The sequence below is a fragment of the Podarcis cretensis genome (genome assembly GCF_951804945.1).
Source record: "Podarcis cretensis genome assembly, chromosome: 1".
Classification (NCBI taxonomy): Eukaryota; Metazoa; Chordata; class Lepidosauria; order Squamata; family Lacertidae; genus Podarcis; species Podarcis cretensis.
The window spans coordinates 6,438,157-6,457,052 of record NC_137170.1 but is presented as its reverse complement, the minus strand read 5'-3'; the positions used below and the strand labels follow the sequence as shown (position 1 = coordinate 6,457,052).

The 18,896-nt window shown below is 48.0% G+C and overlaps 1 protein-coding gene across 1 annotated transcript; it reads right to left on the bottom strand.

Annotated features, from left to right (window-relative positions):
* Window positions 1–7,094: 7,094 nt before the first annotated feature.
* Window positions 7,095–15,153, bottom strand: IMP3 (IMP U3 small nucleolar ribonucleoprotein 3). Its single transcript, XM_079963118.1, has 2 exons — window positions 15,010–15,153; window positions 7,095–8,355 (listed from the first exon to the last, which is right to left on the bottom strand). The coding sequence occupies exon 2, from the start codon at window positions 8,345–8,347 to the stop codon at window positions 7,784–7,786; it is 564 nt and encodes a 187-aa protein (XP_079819244.1). The 5' UTR covers window positions 8,348–8,355; window positions 15,010–15,153; the 3' UTR covers window positions 7,095–7,783.
* Window positions 15,154–18,896: the final 3,743 nt, after the last annotated feature.

Sequence of the window (18,896 nt, the reverse complement as noted above, 5' to 3'; positions counted from 1 at the left end):
CATAGGAATTTGTTCATTTCTCTTTCTTCAAAATATAGTCCGGCCCACCACATGGTCTGAGGGACGGTGGACCGGCCCACGGCTGAAAAATGTTGCTTACCCCTGGCTTAGATGCCTTTGCAGCTGCTCCCAAGTCATGTGGTCCCATTTGGAAACCTTAAGGAGACTGAGTGGGACCCAAAATACAGTGGTGCCCCGCAAGACGAATGCCTCGCAAGACGAAAAACTCGCTAGACGAAAGAGTTTTCCGTCTTTTGAGGTGCTTTGCAAGACAAATTTTCCTATGGGCTTGCTTTGCAAGACGAAACTTTTTTTCCTCCCCCCCCCCCCGTTTTTCTAAGCTGCTAAGCCGCTAATAGCGCTAATCCACTAAGCCGCTAATAGCCGTGCTTCGCAAGACCAAAAAACCGCAAGACGAAGAGACTCGCGGAACGAATTAATTTCGTCTTGCGAGGCACCACTGTATGTCTCATCCCACACTCTGTTGCCAACAGTGGCCACCTAGAAAAGCACATGCCCTCCAACATTTCTCTGATGAAAATAGGGACGTCCCATTCCATAATGATAATTTTATTATTTATACCCCACACATCTTACTGAGTTGCCCCAGCCACTTTGGGCAGCTTCCAACATATGTAAAAACACAATAAAACATTAAAAAAACCTTCCCTCTACAGGAGTGCCTTCAGACGGCTTGCGGAGGAGGGCAGATAACTCCATACCCTCCAACATTTTTCCAATGAAAATGGGGCATCCTAAGGAAAAGTGGGACATTTCGGGATCAAATCAGAAACCAGGACAGCTTCTCTAAATCAGGGACGTCCCTGGGAAATAGGGACACTTGGAGGGTCTGAAAGCAGGACATGAGAGCTGCAGTCTTCCCCAGTAGCTGGTATCATGGTATACTGTTCCATTGTCATGGCTAATACACAACCCTTCTCCTTTATATCTGCAGGCAAGACAGTGGATGTGCCAGACAGTTTGAGCATATTACACCAATTCTGACCTGACTGCACTGGCTGCCAGTTAGTTTTCGAGCCCAATTCAAAGTGCTGGTTTTGACTTACACAGCCTTAAACAGCTCAGGGGTACAATAAAAAGGGTAAAGGGACCCCTGACCATTAGGTCCAGTCGTGGCCAACTCTGGGGTTGCGGCGCTCATCTCACTTTACTGGCTGAGGGAGCCGGTGTACAGCTTCCGGGTCATGTGGTCAGCATGACTAAGCCGCTTCTGGCAAACCAGAGCAGCGCACGGAAATGCCGTTTACCTTCCCGCCGGAGCGGTGCCTATTTATCTACTTGCACTTTGATGTGCTTTCGAACTGCTAGGTTGGCAGGAGCAGGGACCGAGCAACGGGAGCTCACCCCGCCACGGGGATTCGAACCGCCGACCTGATTGGCAAGTCCTAGGCTCTGTGGTTTAACCCACAGCGCCACCCACGTCCCTTTAGGGGTACAATACCCCAAGGCTTTATCCACAAGAGGTCCACAGGGAAGTTTGTGGAATTCTCCTGCTTGCGGGATGCTCTATTCAAGGAGACTCGCCTGGCCCCTTCATTACATATCTTTAGGCGCCAGGAAAAGTGTTCCTCCTCTCCCAAACCTTTGGCTAATTAAACAATTTATGGCTTTTTAAACTCAGTATGTGTGTGACTGTTTTTATTTGTTACTACGCTATGCGCTTCTGTGTTGCTATATTGTAAACTGCCCTGTGATCCTTGGATGAAGGGTGGTATAAAAATGTATATTATTATTATTTTAAAAAATTGATATGCCTCCATTCAAAGATCTCAGGATGGTTCACAAGATAAAAATGCATATAGAAGTAATTAAAAAAAAAGGTTTTTGTTTTTAAAAATAAAAATAACCCTCCCCCTAACAAATTTAACAGGCCACTGAATATTAATCAGCTCAAGGCCTGGTTGAAAAGAAATGTTTTTACCTGGCTCCTAAAGGTGTATGAGTAGGGATGCGGGTGTCGCTGTGGGTTAAACCACAGAGTCTAGGAGTTGCTGATCAGAAGGTCGATGGTTCGAATCCCCGTGACGGGGTGAGCTCCCGTTGCTCAGTCCCTGCTCCTGCCAACCTAGCAGTTCGAAAGCATGCCAGTGCAAGTAGATAAATAGGTACCGCTCCGGCGGGAAGGTAAACAGCGTTTCCGTGCGCTGCTCTGGTTCGTCAAAAGTGGCTTAGCCATGCTGGCCACATGAACCAGAAGCTGTACGCCGGCTCCCTCGGCCAATAAAGCGAGATGAGCGCCACAACCCCAGAGTCGGTCACGACTGGACCTAATGGTCAGGGGTCCTTTACCTTTACCTTTAAAGGTGTATGATGAAGGTACCAGGCAAGCCTCCCTGGGGAGAGCATTCCACAGACACGGAGCCACTGCAGAAAAGGCCCTTTCTCGTGTTGCCACCCTCCAGACCTCTCATGACGGAGGCAGATGAAGAAGAGTCTCATGATCACAGATAAATTATTAAGTTTATTAATTTAATTTAAAAGTAGATAAAATAAATCGTTGGCTATTCAGGGGACCTGTGACACCTGAACCATTCTGGAAATGGAAAGGTGTCTTGCACCCTAGTCTGTATTGCATTGTTCCTGTGGTGGTGCAGCCTATGATATCAATCACCTGGGCTAGTGGGATGGCACAGAACGTTCAACAACATTCCAACCACTCGGGGAGCAAAAAGCTATCGGAATGTTTACAGTCCAGCCTCTCTGAATGAAGACCATTAGTTTTCTACCAGCTCAGGTTGGAATCATTAGTGCAATGAATGTGACAAAATGTCGATCCTTTCAAGCCTTGCAGAAGAGCTGAGCTGCCCTGCAGAATGTTTTTGATCTGATCTAATGCTAAGAACTCTGTGTGTGAGAGAGCGTGCATGCATTGTTTTGGAGCTGGGGGCGGCGGGAGGCTTAACAAAGGTATGGTTCTAATATAAGAACACGGGCAACTTCAGCAGGCCAAAGTATATTCATATTATTGTATACTAGACAAAAATAGGTGGAAAAGATGGGAGGAAGTAAAGGAGGTGTGGTAGCAGCAACAGGAGGCAGCCGTGAGAATGTAACAACCACAAGACAAAGAAAAACAGATGAAGAAGGTATGCAAGATGCACCAACTTTATTCTCATTTCCTGGCCACCCAATAACAACTGTTGTAAAGGTAAAGGTAAAGGTACCCCTGCCCGTACGGGCCAGTCTTGACAGACTCTGGGGTTGTACGCCCATCTCACTCAAGAGGCCAGGGGCCAGCGCTGTCCGGAGACACTTCCGGGTCACGTGGCCAGCGTGACATCGCTGCTCTGGCGAGCCAGAGCCGCACACGGAAACGCCGTTTACCTTCCCGCTGGTAAGCGGTCCCTATTTATCTACTTGCACCCGGAGGTGCTTTCGAACTGCTAGGTTGGCAGGCGCTGGGACCGAGCAGCGGGAGCGCACCCCGCCGCAGGGATTCGAACCGCCGACCTTTCTATCGGCAAGCCCTAGGCGCTGAGGCTTTAACCCACAGCGCCACCTGCGTCCCACAATAACAACTGTTATTTTAACAATAACAATAACAACTGTTAAAGGACCTTGAAAATGAACAGCAAGATCTAGCACTGTCCTTAAAAGGTTGAAGAAAACTCTATTAACTTCTGCCTCTTTTGTTGACCACCAGCGTTACACTTTCCATTCTTATGTTCGGAATTGAGTAGATGCAGTGGAAGACGATAATCAGGCACCTGCACAATATGACCAGTCCAACAAAGTTGATGTTGAAGAATCATTGCTTCGACACTGGTGACCTTTGCTTCTTCCAGTACACTGGCATTAGTTTGCCTGTCTTCCCAAGTGATGTGTAAAAAAATTTTCGGAGACACCATTGATGGAATCTTTAGAGGACTTGGAGATGGCATTTATAAGTCTCAAGGCAAATATTTTTTTTAAAGTAGTATAAACACCAACAATTGGTAAACACCAACAATTGGTAAACACTGGCCTGCGAGCGCTCTAATTGGAGAACAGCCTTGACCAACAGTGTCATGGACTTTGAAACAAAATTTTAAAATTCCTTCCAGTAGCACCTTAGAGACCAACTATGTTTGTTATTGGTATGAGCTTTCGTGTGCATGCACACTTCAGATACCTGAAGAAGGTAAGGTCTCTAAGGTGCTACTGGAAGGAATTTTTTTAGTTTGTTTTGACTACGACAGAGCAACACGGCTACCTACCTGTAACATGGACTTTGAAGACATTCGAACTCAGGACGAAAGGGAGAAACGTGCTAAGAGGAAGGCACGCTTGGCAAAACCTCACCATGATCAACTCCCACCTGGAAACCTCTGTCCCCACTGTGGAAGGATGTGTGGATCCAGAATTGGCCAGTGTTCATGGAAGACAATCTTTCTTGGCTAGAAGTGATTGCCAAAGACCTGCCTGACACAGTCCATTACTGATATGCAAAGGCTTACACAGGTGAAAGGTGATCATATAATGGAGTTGGAGAAAGCTGGACCGAGGAAGGTTCACATGTACCATCCTACTTGTACTTTGGCCACCAAAGAACCGGGAATGCTGGCATAAGCCTCTGCAGTGGGAACGTGATAGCAAATGACTAGCAGAAGGAGCTCTCAGTTGCCAGGCAGCGTTGCAGAAAGGGCTTTCCTCACGTGGGCGGCTGCTGCTGCTGCTGCTGCGCCGTGTCAGAGAAAGCCACCGTAATTATGCACCGGTTACAGCTATGCGCAGCCACAGATTCAGAGTGCCAATTACGCAGTGAACACAAAGCCTTGGAAAGAGATTGCAAAAAGGCAGCAGCAACTTGCCTGGAACCTGCGCAGTGAACAGGTGCGACTTTTGCAGAGCTCCACGACAGGCAGGTATCAGTAGGTGCCGTTTTCTTCCTCTGTGTGTAGCAGGCCAGGAAAACATTGTACCCGCTGGTTTCTGTCTCGTAAGGTAAAGGTAAAGGTAAAGGGACCCCTGACCATTAGGTCCAGTCATGACCGACTCTGGGGTTGCGGCGCTCATCTCGCTTTATTGGCCGAGGGAGCCGGCGTACAGCTTCTGGGTCATGTGGCCAGCATGACTAAGCCACTTTTGGCAAACCAGAGCAGCGCACGGAAACGCCGTTTACCTTCCCGCCGGAGTGGTACCTATTTATCTACTTGCATTTTGACATGCTTTCGAACTGCTAGGTTGGCAGGAGTAGGGACTGAGCAACGGGAGCTCACCCTGTCGCAGGGATTCAAACCGCCGACCTTCTGATCCTAGGCTCTGTGGTTTAACCCACAGTGCCACCCGTGTTCCAAAATTTAGGTTAGTCATGTATATTAACTTCAAGGGGTGTATTCTGCACTGGATTCAACCCTAAATTGTATACAGAATTTCAGTCTAAGCATTCAAACACGCTCAAAACCCATTGAAAGTTAAGTTAACAAGCGTTTTAGAACACCACGGAATGGATCATAAATTGCCTTGCCTGGTATGGCGTAGTTGTTAGCATCTGACTAGGCACTGGGAGACCAGGGTTCGATTCCCCACTCGGCCACGTAGCTCCCCAAGTGACCTTGGTTCAGTCACCCACTCTCAGCCTAACTTACCTTGCAGGGTTGCAGCGAGGATAAAATGGGGAAAAGGAGTACTAAATACACCACCTTGAGCTCCCTGGAGGAGTGGTGGCATATAAATGCAGTAAGAAAATAACGGATAGCCAAAGAATCATATTCCGTGGCTACATGTTGTTATGTAGGGCCAGGGCCTTTTCAGTGATGGCTCCGACCTGGTGGAATGCTCTGTCCCATGAGACCAGGGCCCTGCAGGATTTAACTTCCTTCCGCAGGGCCTGTAAGACAGAGCTATTCCGCCTGGCTTTCAATTTGAACTTAGCCTGATCTTTTATTCCCCTTCCTTCCCTCCCCCTCCCCTTTATATGAAGATTACCGGCTCTGGGATCCCACAGCTAATTCTCCCCTGGTCTCCTCGCTGGCCCAAATAGGATTAATTTAGCCAGCTAGCCCTGGTGATCATCTAATGTTTATTGGATGGATTTCCCCCCTAAATTGTTTTTTGAATTCAGAATTTATTGTTATTCACGTTTTATACTGTATTTTATGCTGGTTTTTGTTGCATCAATTAAGTGTTTTAAATTTGTTGTTAGCCACCCTGAGCCCGGTTTTCTGAACCGGGAAGGGCGGGGTATAAATAAAATTATTGTTGTTGTTGTTGTTTTCAGAAGCAATTGATAGGTGCATGCTTCTGTTTTAAACTTGGCAAAAGCCAAGGTCAATTTTACAAAAAGACGATAAAAGTTCTAAACATATTAAGTGAGTGAAACACACAGAACGCTAATCTCGTTCCCCCCAACCGAAACAAGTCATCTCAAAACACATTATGGTGACAAAGCTACTGTCAAAGTGAGAAATATTGAGGGAGGGAAAGGTTTTTTGCTCACAACTGGGGCCAGCAGAGCAGAGCAGTGAGAGAGAAATGCAAAAAACACTAAGCATTGATTCAAAGACTGAGGTACCAGCCAAGAAATTCAGCAGCGGAATGACTTCTGCTGTACTATCAAGGAACGTGTTACCATAGAGACAGAGAGGAAATTATTTTGCGGAGGTGCCAGGGGAGGGGGGAGATTCTTGAAAAGAATAGCTGTGTGGATTACTTGTGGGCAGCCATCCAGTCCGCGATCAGAAGTGAATGATACTGGTTGTTGGCTTTTTAATTAAAGATGGATCAAGATTTGGGGTTGTTTGCTAGGGAGCAGTCAAATATAATCCGTTATTTAACTTCTGGTGTAAGATGTCTATGGCACAGAGAATGTTTGATATAGAGTATTTGTATGGAGTGTTGTTTTGCCAGCCAGTCCATTTGCTTTTCCAAGCATGCGCCAACAACTTTTAGTCCACCACCTCCCTCTGGTGGAGACTCTCTCTCTCTCTCTCTGTGTGTGTGTGTGTGTGTTATCCAAGTCCGAAGCCTGTCATTTTGTTTTTTTCCTAAAGTAAAGAGAAGGTGCCATTGCAGTTCAACCTTTGCCATCGGAATATAAGATAAAAGAATATAAGAAAATGAAGTGATGAGAAAATGAAATAATGACATTTGGATTTGGGGATGGAAGATGATGTTTGTTTCTAGAAAGTGGTTTTGTTAGGTGTTACATTGGCATGTATAAAGTGATTAATAAGAATAAGAATAATTTATTATTTATACCCCGCCCATCTGGCTGGGCTTCCCCAGCCACATTGTTTATATATAGCAGACAGATAAAGAATTGGAAGTTCTTTAATCTCTGAACACTATATTTTTTATTTCCTCTTGAAACGCTTCTCTGTCTCTTTTTTCTTACCTCTTTTCTTTTTTTTTGTTTATGTCATGTTTTTATCTTACTTAGATTAATGTTGGACAAAATTGGTATTTTTTAAAAAAATGAATATAAGATACAGGCATCGTTAGGATCTACACACACAAACCAGATAGCAGAGTCACTATTGCAAGAAGCGGTAAACAGTTACCCTCCAAAATATCAAGGCTATCCACATTAATCAGGACAATAACTGCCAAGTGGGGAAAATGTTGGGGCCCTTGGAGATTATCTGGGCTAAGCATTCCAGGCCTTGTGGTCCACAAGGATCGCACAAGAGATAGATGTTTTTGTTTTATTCTGTATAAATTTGGCATTATTATGTTGTGAACCGCCCTGTGATCTTCGGATGAAGGGCAGCGTACAAATTTAAGAAATAAGTCAGGTTAACAAATTGGGAAAAGGTGCCCCCACTTTTAAAATAGATGATAATTAGCAAGTCAAATCAAAATCATCCCGTTCCTGATTGTAGTTGAGCACATGCTGGCGGATGCGAGAGGAGTCGGTCCAGGTGATGAAGTCCTCCATCGCCCGAGTCACCAAGAAGGCTGGGTCCGTCACGACCTCGGGCCCAACCCTCACATGCCCCTGCTCCACAAAGGTGACGGCCGATTTCAAGTTCTGGGCCATACGGAGCTTCAGGAGCAGGCAAGGCAGGCGGCGGCGGCAGAAGGAGGAGGCCGAGACGCGGTCACACAGCTCCAGGGAGCTTTTGGAGGCTACCAAGCCCATGGCATACAGCTTCTCTAGGAGAGCGGCAGTGCTCCGAGCACGGAAAGCCGCCGACTCCGGCGCTTCGCCGAGGTCCCGGATACGGCGGGCCAGCTCCCGAACTGCGCGGCTCAGCTGGTTGTAGCGGGTGTAGTCCTCCCTGCGCTGCAAGCGGAAGCGGCGGAGCACTCGCAGCTCGGCAAGGTTCCCGGAGGCAGCCTCCCAGTTCACCAGGTCCAGTTTCTTGAGGAGCTTCTGCTCGTGGAACTTCAACTTGCGCACCATCTTTCCTCCTAGACGCAAATGACCAGAGAGAGAAGCTTAGCTTCATTTTATTTTTAATTAAAGATTTTCTTGATTTACAAAAGTGTGTGCAATGTCTCTCTCTCTCTCGTATATCTTGACAACTGTAATTCACTCTACGCGGGGCTGCCCTTGAAGCTGTCCCAGAAACTCCAGCGGGTGCAGAATGCTGCAGCGAGGCTCCTCACGGGGTCTCTGCCATGGGAGCATATTCACCCAGTGCTTTACCAGCTGCATTGGCTCCCGGTGGAGTACAGGGTCAGATTCAAGGTACTGGGTTTGACCTTTAAAGCCCTTCATGGCCTAGGACCCTCGTACCTACAGAACCGCCTCTCCTGGTATGCCCCACGGAGGACCTTAAGGTCCATATATAACAACACCCTAGAGGTCCCGGGCCCTAAGGAAGTTAGATTAGCTTCAACCAGAGCCAGGTCCTTTTCAACACTGGCCCCGGCCTGGTGGAACGCTCTGTCTCATGAGACCAGGGCCCTGCAGGATCTGATTTCTTTCCGCAGGGCCTGTAAGACAGAGTTGTTCCACCTGGCCTTTGGCTTGGAGCCAATTTGATTCCCTCCCCCTCTTTCTTTTTCCTTTCTCCTCCTGTGATGAGGCTGCATTTTAATATTTTAACGTTTCAATATTTTAATGTTGTATTTTAATCTTGTTTTTAAGTTGTATTCATTCAACTTGTTTTTATTATTGCTTGTTAGCCGCCCTGAGCCCAGCCTTGGCTGGGGAGGGCAGGGTATAAATAAAAATTATTATTATTATTGACTGAAACGAAGACTGTAGTCTTGGGGTATATCCGCTGACATTAACCCTGCATTCAGCCAGCTTCTTTTCTTCCCCCTTCTTGCCTTCTCCGTGGTCTCTTTTTGCTTATAGGATTGCACTGCCTTATGCTTAGTACTCAGATAGATGGACCAATGGTATGACTGCCACTGTATTCTGCTCTGGTCAGACCTCACCTGGAGTACTGTGTCCAGTTCTGGGCACCACAGTTCAAGAAGGACACTGACAAACTGGAACGTGTCCAGAGGAGGGCAACCAAAATGGTCAAAGGCCTGGAAACGATGCCTTATGAGGAACGGCTAAGGGAGCTGGGCATGTTTAGCCTGGAGAAGAGGAGGTTAAGGGGTGATATGATAGCCATGTTCAAATATATAAAAGGATGTCACATAGAGGAGGGAGAAAGGTTGTTTTCTGCTGCTCCAGAGAAGCGGACACGGAGCAATGGTTCCAAACTACAAGAAAGAAGATTCCACCTAAACATTAGGAAGAACTTCCTGACAGTAAGAGCTGTTTGACAGTGGAATTTGCTGCCAAGGAGTGTGGTGGAGTCTCCTTCTTTGGAGGTCTTTAAGCAGAGGCTTGACAACCATATGTCAGGAGTGCTCTGATGGTGTTACTGCTTGGCAGGGGGTTGGACTCGATGGCCCTTGTGGTCTCTTCCAACTCTAAGATTCTATGATTCTACCGGGAGTCGCTATCCAAGCAGGAGTCTGCTGCTGTCAGAGATTGAACCTAGGATGCTCTGCATGCAAGACAGATTTTCTACCACTGAACCACACCTCTTCAGAACTATCTTACATTTTAATATCTGCATTGTGTGTAGAAAGCTTGCGATGCTTCCTAAGCGTTTAAGGATATTCGTGATGCTGATTATTTATTAAATTGTATATTGCCCTTTACCCACAGGTCTCGGGGGGGGGGGGAGTTACAACCTGTAATCACAATATAACAACACAAGACACATAATAAAAATAAAATGCAAAACCAGTAACTATCATCCGATCCCATTTTAAAAGGGCAGCCAGTGAAGAAATGGCCCGTTCTCGTGTTGTTAACCTCCGGACCTCTCGTGGAGGAGGTACACGAAGAAGGGCCTCAGAAGATGATCCCAGGGTTTGGGGAGGTACATTTGAAAAGAGGTATTGTGGTCCTGAGCCGCGTAAGGTTTTGTAGGTCTAAACCAGCACTTTGAATTGGGCCCGGAACCTAACTGGTTTATAATTGATTATAACGTGTTTAGCTAAGCTTCTCTCTGACTTGTCAGGAGTAAGCATGGACCAATGGTACCAAATAGTATGGGAAACAGCCCTACTAGAAAAATTAACCAATAAACTGAAACTGACACGGGGACAAATAGAAGACGACACCCCTGAGTAAGCAGTTCAGCCAGTGACTGCAGAATATGTGGTCCAGACAACTTGTGACCTAAGAAGGAAAATGCAGACCCCGCAAAACCATGCATTGTGCCCTGCCGAATATTTGACAACACCACTAGCAACAGGGGGGAAATGGACGAGAAGATAATCCTATGTAGCTAATTGGCAGGATAGAATAGTTAAATGGATATACAGCGTACTTTCTGCCAAGGTATTCCCATTGTTGAACACCCTTCCATCAGATGACAAGGAGATAAGTAACTATACAACCTCCAGAAGACATCTGAAGGCAGCCCTTTTCAGGGATGTTTTTAAATGTTGAATGTTTTATTATGTTTTTATGAGTGTTGGCAGCCGCCCAGAGTGGCTGAGGCAACCCACATGGGCAGGGTAAGAATAATAAAATTATTATTATCATTATTACTATGACAGTTTATGGGAGTGTAATGGCTGGGCCCATGGAAAACACCCCAGCTGCAATCGCTGCCATCTCCACTTAGAAGGATTAGGTAAGGGGACACAAACATCTGCTGGAAATCGACTGCACAGAAAATATTGACTTTTATATAAAAAAACCTGGCTTTTATAATAATACCATATGATGCAACAAAAATATGTATTTTTTAAACTGTTTACCGTGTCTCTTTAGCTCTTGCTATATATCCCTATCTCTATACCTGACGCACAAAGGAAGAGCATAAAAAGTTTTCATGGGCTATCACCACTACAAATATTATAACCATTATACCTGAAGAAGCGTCTCCACCTCCATCATTCAGCCCGGACACTGGGGTCCAGCTCTGAGGGTCTTCTGGCGGTTCCCTCCCTACGAGAAGCGAAGTTGCAGGGGGCCTTCTCGGTAGTGGCACCCACCCTGTGGAACGCCCTCCCACCAGATGTCAAAGAGATAAACAACTATCTGACTTTAGAAGACATCTGTTTAGGGAAGTTTTTCATGACTGATGTTTTAATGTATTTTTAATCTCTGTTGGAAGCCGCCCAGAGTGGCTGGGGAAACCCAGCCAGATGGGCGGGGTACAAATTATTATTATTATTATTATTATTATTATTATTATTATTATTAACCAGCCTCAGCGAAGTATCTTGATTTCATTGAAAAGTACAGACATCCCTTTGGTAAGTGATCAAGGAAGAAGAGCCCAGCTGGATCAAGCAGGTGGCGCTGTGGGTTAAAGCCTCAGCGCCTAGGACTTGCCGATCGAAAGGTCGGCGGTTCGAATCCCTGCGGCGGGGTGCGCTCCCGCTGCTCGGTCCCAGCGCCTGCCAACCTAGCAGTTCGAAAGCACCTCCGGGTGCAAGTAGATAAATAGGGACCGCTTACCAGCGGGAAGGTAAACGGCGTTTCCGTGTGCGGCTCTGGCTCGCCAGAGCAGCGATGTCACGCTGGCCACGTGACCCGGAAGTGTCTCCGGACAGCGCTGGCCCCTGGCCTCTTAAGTGAGATGGGCGCACAACCCCAGAGTCTGTCAAGACCGGCCCGTACGGGCAGGGGTACCTTTACCTTTACCTTAAATAAGTACTTATAGAAATGCAAAGAATATGGAAAGTTATGTGGAAGTCAGAAAGAGGGAGGGAAGGAGGTCGGTGCTCTTACAGAGTAATATATTAAGCCACAGAATTATGTAACAAAATAATAATAATAATAATAATAATAATAATAATAATACAGTGGTGCCTCGCAAGACGAAAAGAATCCGTTCCGCGATTCTCTTCGTCTAGTGGTTTTTTCGTCTTGCGAAGCAAGCCCATTGACGGCTTAGCAGATTAGCGCTATTAGCGGTTTTAGCGGCTTATCAGCTTAGCGGATAAGCGGCTTAGCGGCTTAGAGAAAGGGGGGAAAGGGGGGGAACCCACAGGAACTCGCAAGACATTTTTGTCTTGCGAAGCAAGCCCATAGGAAATTCGTTTTGCGAAGCACCTCCAAAACGGAAAACCCTTTTGTCTAGCGGGTTTTTCGTCTTGCGAGGCATTCGTCTTGCGGGGCACCACTGTAATAATTTATTTATACCCCGCCCAACTGGCTGAGTTTCCCCAGCCACTCTGGGCGGCTCCCAATCAAGTGTTAAAAACAATACAGCATTAAATATTAAAAACATTCCTGAACAGGGCTGCCTTCAGTTGTCTTTTAAAGATAGGATAGCTGCTTATTTCCTTCACATCTGAAGGGAGGGTATTCCACAGGGTGGGCGCCACTACCGAGAAGGCCCTCTGTCTGGTTCCCTGTAACCTCACTTCTTGCAATGAGGGAACCGCCAGAAGGCCCTCGGCGCTGGACCTCAGCATCCGGGCTGAACAATGGGGGTGAAGACGCTCCTTCAGGTATACAGGACCAAGGCCGCTTAGGGCTTTCAAGGTCAGCACCAACACTTTGAATTGTGCTCGGAAACGTACTGGGAGCCAATGCAGATCTCTCAGAACCGGTGTTATGTGGTACCGGCGGCCACTCCCAGTCACCAGTCTAGTTGCCACATTCTGGATTAATTGCAGTTTCCGAGTCACCTTCAAAGGTAGCCCCACATAGAGCGCATTGCAGTAGTCCAAGTGGGAGATAACTAGAGCATGCACCACTCTGGTGAGATAGTCGGTAGGCAGGTAGTGTCTCAGCCTGCATACCAGATGGAGCTGGTAAACAGCTGCCCTGGACACAGAATAGACCTGCACCTCCATGGACAGCTGTGAGTCCAAAATGACTCCCAGGCTGCGCACCTGGTCCTTCAGGGGCACAGTTACCCCATTCAGGACCAGGGAGTCCTCCACACCTGCCCGCCTCCTGTCCCCCAAAAACAGTACTTCTGTCTTGTCAGGATTCAACCTCAATCTGTTAGCTGCCATCCATCCTTCAACCGCCTCCAGGCACTCACACAGGACCTTCACCACCTTCACTGGTTCTGATTTAAAGAAGAGGTAGAGCTGGGTGTCATTTGCATATTGATGGACACCCAGCCCAAACCTCCTGATGATCTCTCCCAGCGGCTGCGTGTAAATGTTGAAAAGCATGGGGGAGAGGACAGAACCCTGAGGCACCCCACAACTGAGAGCCAGGGGTCTGAACACTCATCCCCCCCCCACCACTTTCTGAACACGGCCCAGGAGGAAGGAGCGGAACCACTGTATGACAGTGCCCCCAGCTCCCAGCCCCTCAAGACGGTCCAGAAGGATGTCATGGTCGATGGTATCAAACGCCGCTGAGAGATCCAGCAGAAGTAGGAAACAGCTCTCACCTCTGTCCCTAGCCCGCCGGAGATCATCAACCAGCGCAACCAAGGCAGTTTCAGTCCCATGATGAGGCCTGAATCCCGACTGGACGGGATCCAAATGGTCCGCTTCTTCCAGGCGTGCCTGGAGTTGTTCAGCAACCACTCGCTCAATCACCTTGCCCAAGAATGGAAGATTTGAGACTGGGCGATAGTTGGCCATCGTGGCCGCATCTAAAGATGTTTTTTTAAGAAGCGGTTTAATAACCGCCTCTTTCAGCGGTTAAAGAAGAGGTAGAGCTGGGTGTCATCTGCATATTGATGAACACCCAGCCCAAACCCCCTGATGATCTCTCCCAGAGGCTTCATATAGATATTAAAAAGCATGGGGGAGAGGACGGAACCCTGAGGCACCCCACAAGTGAGAGCCCAGGGGTCTGAACACTCATCCCCCACCACCACTTTCTGAACACGGCCCAGGAGGAAGGAGCGGAACCATTGTATGACAGTTCCCCCAGCTCCCAGCCCCTCAAGACGGTCCAGAAGGATGTTATGGTCGATGGTATCAAACGCCGCTGAAAGATACAGCAGAACTAGGAAACAGCTCTCACCTTTGTCCCTAGCCCGCCGGAGATCATCAACCAGTGCGACCAAGGCAGTTTCAGTCCCATGATGAGGCCTGAATCCCGACTGGAAGGGATCCAAATGGTCCGCTTCTTCCAGGTGTGCCTGGAGTTGTTCAGCAACCACTCGCCCAGTCACCTTGCCCAAGAATGGAAGATTTGAGACCGGGCGATAGTTGGCCATCATGGCCGCATCTAAAGATGTTTTTTTAAGAAGCGGTTTAATAACCGCCTCTTTCAGCGGTTAAAGAAGAGGTAGAGCTGGGTGTCATCTGCATATTGATGAACACCCAGCCCAAACCCCCTGATGATCTCTCCCAGAGGCTTCATATAGATATTAAAAAGCATGGGGGAGAGGACGGAACCCTGAGGCACCCCACAAGTGAGAGCCCAGGGGTCTGAACACTCATCCCCCACCACCACTTTCTGAACACGGCCCAGGAGGAAGGAGCGGAACCACCGTATAACAGTGCCCCCAGCTCCCATGTGAATATGATTTAAGTGGAAAACTCAATAAAAATTGTTTTTTAAACAAAGCGGGAGCTGGATCTAACAAATAGAAATCAAGGAGACAGGAAAGCCAGAGGAAAGAAATATTTACCCCCCCCCCCAAAGAAACACCCCAACCACCAACTGACCTGCAGCGGCTTCACAGGCAGCAAAAACCAGGCTCTGCAAAAGTCCTGGGGAAACCAGCACCAGAATCAACAACGTGGGGCAAGGGAAGCGGAACTTCCTCTTCCGGTCTCTGAGCTCCGCCCACTTCCTCTTCTTGTTGAACATAGATATAATAAATATAATATGGGTGCGCACTGCACATCTTACGGGTTCCCTTTAAATATTCCTCTCCGACAGTAACAAATAGAGAATAGTCCCCCCCCCCCTCCTTGAAAGCAGCAACTTTTAAAAAGCAATATATTCTAGACATATTTTGTGATTGGGTGCAGTCTCAGGCAGGGGCTGCAAAAGGGAGGCCCAAACGAAGTGTAGCTGCTGTTTAATGTGGACAGCTACTAGGTGACAAGTATGGCAAGTTCTTAAAGAAATGGGAGTGCCTGATCACCTCATCTGTCTCCTGAGAAATCTCTATGTGGGACAAGAAGCTACAGTTACAACTGGATATGGAACAACTGATTGGTTCAAAATTGGGAAAGGAGTACAACAAGGCTGTATATTGTCTCCCTGCTTATTTAACTTATATGCAGAATTCATCATGCGAAAGGCTGGGCTGGATGAATCCCTAGCCGGAATTAAGATTGCCGGAAGAAATATCAACAACCTCAGATATGCAGATGACACAACCTTGATGGCAGAAAGTGAGGAGGAATTAAAGAACCTTTTAATGAGGGTGAAAGAGGAGAGCGCAAAATATGGTCTGAAGCTCAACATCAAAAAAACGAAGATTGTGGCCACTGGTCCCATCACCTCCTGGCAAATAGAAGGGGAAGAAATGGAGGCAGTGAGAGATTTTACTTTCTTGGGCTCCATGATCACTGCAGATGGTGACAGCAGCCACGAAATTAAAAGATGCCTGCTCCTTGGGAGAAAGGCGATGGCAAACCTAGACAGCGTCTTAAAAAGCAGAGACATCACCTTGCCAACAAAGGTCCGTATAGTTAAAGCCATGGTTTTCCCAGTAGTGATGTATGGAAGTGAGAGCTGGACCATCAAGAAGGCTGATCGCCGAAGAATTGATGCTTTTGAATTCTGGTGCTGGAGGAGACTCTTGAGAGTCCAATGGGCTGCAAGAAGATCAAGCCTATCCATTCTGAAGGAAATCAGCCCTGAGTGCTCACTGGAAGGACAGATCCTGAAGCTGAGGCTCCAGTACTTTGGCCACCTCATGAGAAGAGAAGACTCCCTGGAGAAGACCTTGATGCTGGGAAAGATGGAGGGCACAAGGAGAAGGGGACGACAGAGGACGAGATGGTTGGATAGTGTTTTCGAGGTTACCAGCATGAGTTTGACCAAACTGCGGGAGGCAGTGGAAGACAGAAGTGCCTGGCGTTCTCTGGTCCATGGGGTCACGAAGAGTCGGACACGACTAAACGACTAAACAACAACAACAACTAGGTGACAGCTGAGTTCAGGGTGCAGGGGATCAAAGGTGCACAAACTGTCCCAGCAGGAATGTGATGTGTCCCCCCAGCCTTCCACTAACACCCAGGCCAGTGCCGGATTTACGTATAAACTAAACAAGCTATAGCTTAGGGCCCCACTCTCTTGGGGGCCCTCAAAAAATTTAAAGGAAAACAAAACCGGATGTACATTTCCAAAATAGAAGATAAAAAACCAATAAAATAAAACCTACATACAGCAAGAGTGTTTAGCGTTGTGTAGGCGCTGTGGGTAAAAGCCTCAGTGCCTAGGGCTTGCCGATCGAAAGGTCGGCGGTTCGAATCCCTGCGGCGGGGTGCGCTCCCGCTGCTCGGTCCCAGCGCCTGCCAACCTAGCAGTTCGAAAGCACTTCCGGGTGCAAGTAGATAAATAGGGACCGCTTACCAGCGGGAAGGTAAACGGCGTTTCCGTGTGCGGCTCTGGCTCTGGCTCTGGCTCTGGCCAGAGCAGCGATGTCACGCTGGCCACGTGACCCGGAAGTGTCTCCGGACAGCGCTGGCCCCTGGCCTCTTAAGTGAGATGGGCGCACAACCCCAGAGTCTGTCAAGACTGGCCCTTACGGGCAGGGGTACCTTTACCTTTACCTTTAGGCTCCTATGTTGTAAGTCATGGGCCCCGCCTGCTAGCCTGCTCCCTAAAATATCACTGGTTTGCTCCTTTCTATATACAGTGGATGCTGGGGTTGCAAACGCGATCCGTGCAGGATGCACTTTCGCAACCCGCAGTGTTTGCAATCCGTGTCTGTGCAGACGCGGGTTGCGATCCGGTGCTTCTGCGCATGCACAAAGTGCGATTTAGCACTTCTGCGCATGAGTGACTGCTGAAACCCAGAAGTAACCCATTCCGGTACTTCCGGGTTTTGGCAGTCCACAACCCGAGAAAACACAACCTGAAGCAGCTGTAACCCGAGGTATGACTGTATAGGGTGCCTACATTCTGCAGGGACTGGTTGCATGGCAACATGTGCAAATGGCTTGAGATACCTATTAGGTCCATAAATTACCATATAGCATATATTCAACACAAAAACAGGGACAATTTGTTGTTGACAAAGGACATCCGGACATATAAAGGGCCCCATTACCTTCAGTAGCTTTGGGCCGAAATCCGGCCCTGCCCCAGACATCCCATTCACAGTGGGGTTTTTAATTTTTACTTAACAGTGTGACGCCGCAGCTAAAAAAGCCAATGCAATTCTGGTCTGCATCAATAGGAGTATTGCATCGAGATCAAGGGAAGTAATAGTGCCACTGTATTCTGCTCTGGTCAGACCTCACCTGGAGTACTGTGTCCAGTTCTGGGCACCACAGTTCAAGAAGGACACTGACAAACTGGAACGTGTCCAGAGGAGGGCAACCAAAATGGTCAAAGGCCTGGAAACGATGCCTTATGAGGAACGGCTAGGGGAGCTGGGCATGTTTAGCCTGGAGAAGAGGAGGTTAAGGGGTGATATGATAGCCATGTTCAAATATATAAAAGGATGTCACATAGAGGAGGGAGAAAGGTTGTTTTCTGCTGCTCCAGAGAAGCGGACACGGAGCAATGGCTCCAAACTACAAGAAAGAAGATTCCACCTAAACATTAGGAAGAACTTCCTGACAGTAAGAGCTGTTCGACAGTGGAATTTGCTGCCAAGGAGTGTGGTGGAGTCTCCTTCTTTGGAGGTCTTTAAGCAGAGGCTTGAGCGGGACGCGGGTGGCGCTGTGGGTAAAAGCCTCAGCGCCTAGGGCTTGCCGATTGAAAGGTCGGTGGTTCGAATCCCCGCGGCGGGGTGCGCTCCCGCTGCTCGGTCCCAGCGCCTGCCAACCTAGCAGTTCGAAAGCACCCCCGGGTGCAAGTAGATAAATAGGGACCGCTTACCAGCGGGAAGGTAAACGGCGTTTCCGTGTGTGGCTCTGGCTCGCCAGAGCAGCGATGTCACGCTGGCCACGTGACCCGGAAGTGTCTCCGGACAGCGCTGGCCCCCGGCCTCTTAAGTGAGATGGGCGCACAACCCCAGAGTCTGTCAAGACTGGCCCGTACGGGCAGGGGTACCTTTACCTTTTTACCTTTAAGCAGAGGCTTGACAACCATATGTCAGGAGTGCTCTGATGGTGTTTCCTGCTTGGCAGGGGGTTGGACTCCATGGCCCTTGTGGTCTCTTCCAACTCTATGATTCTATGATTCTAATTTAAAAGCTGACATCAGCAAGAAAAGATTCCAAGTAATATCAGGAAGAACTTGATGATAGTAAGAGCTGTTTGACTGGAAAAGAGATGGTGGACTCTCCTTCCTTGGAGGTTTTTAAGCAGAGGTTGGGTGGCCATTTGTCACGTATGATTCCTGCTAGGGTTCTTATTGCACGGGGTTGGACAAGATGACCCTCGGTGCCCCTTCCAGTTCTCCAGTTCTATTATTCTACAATATA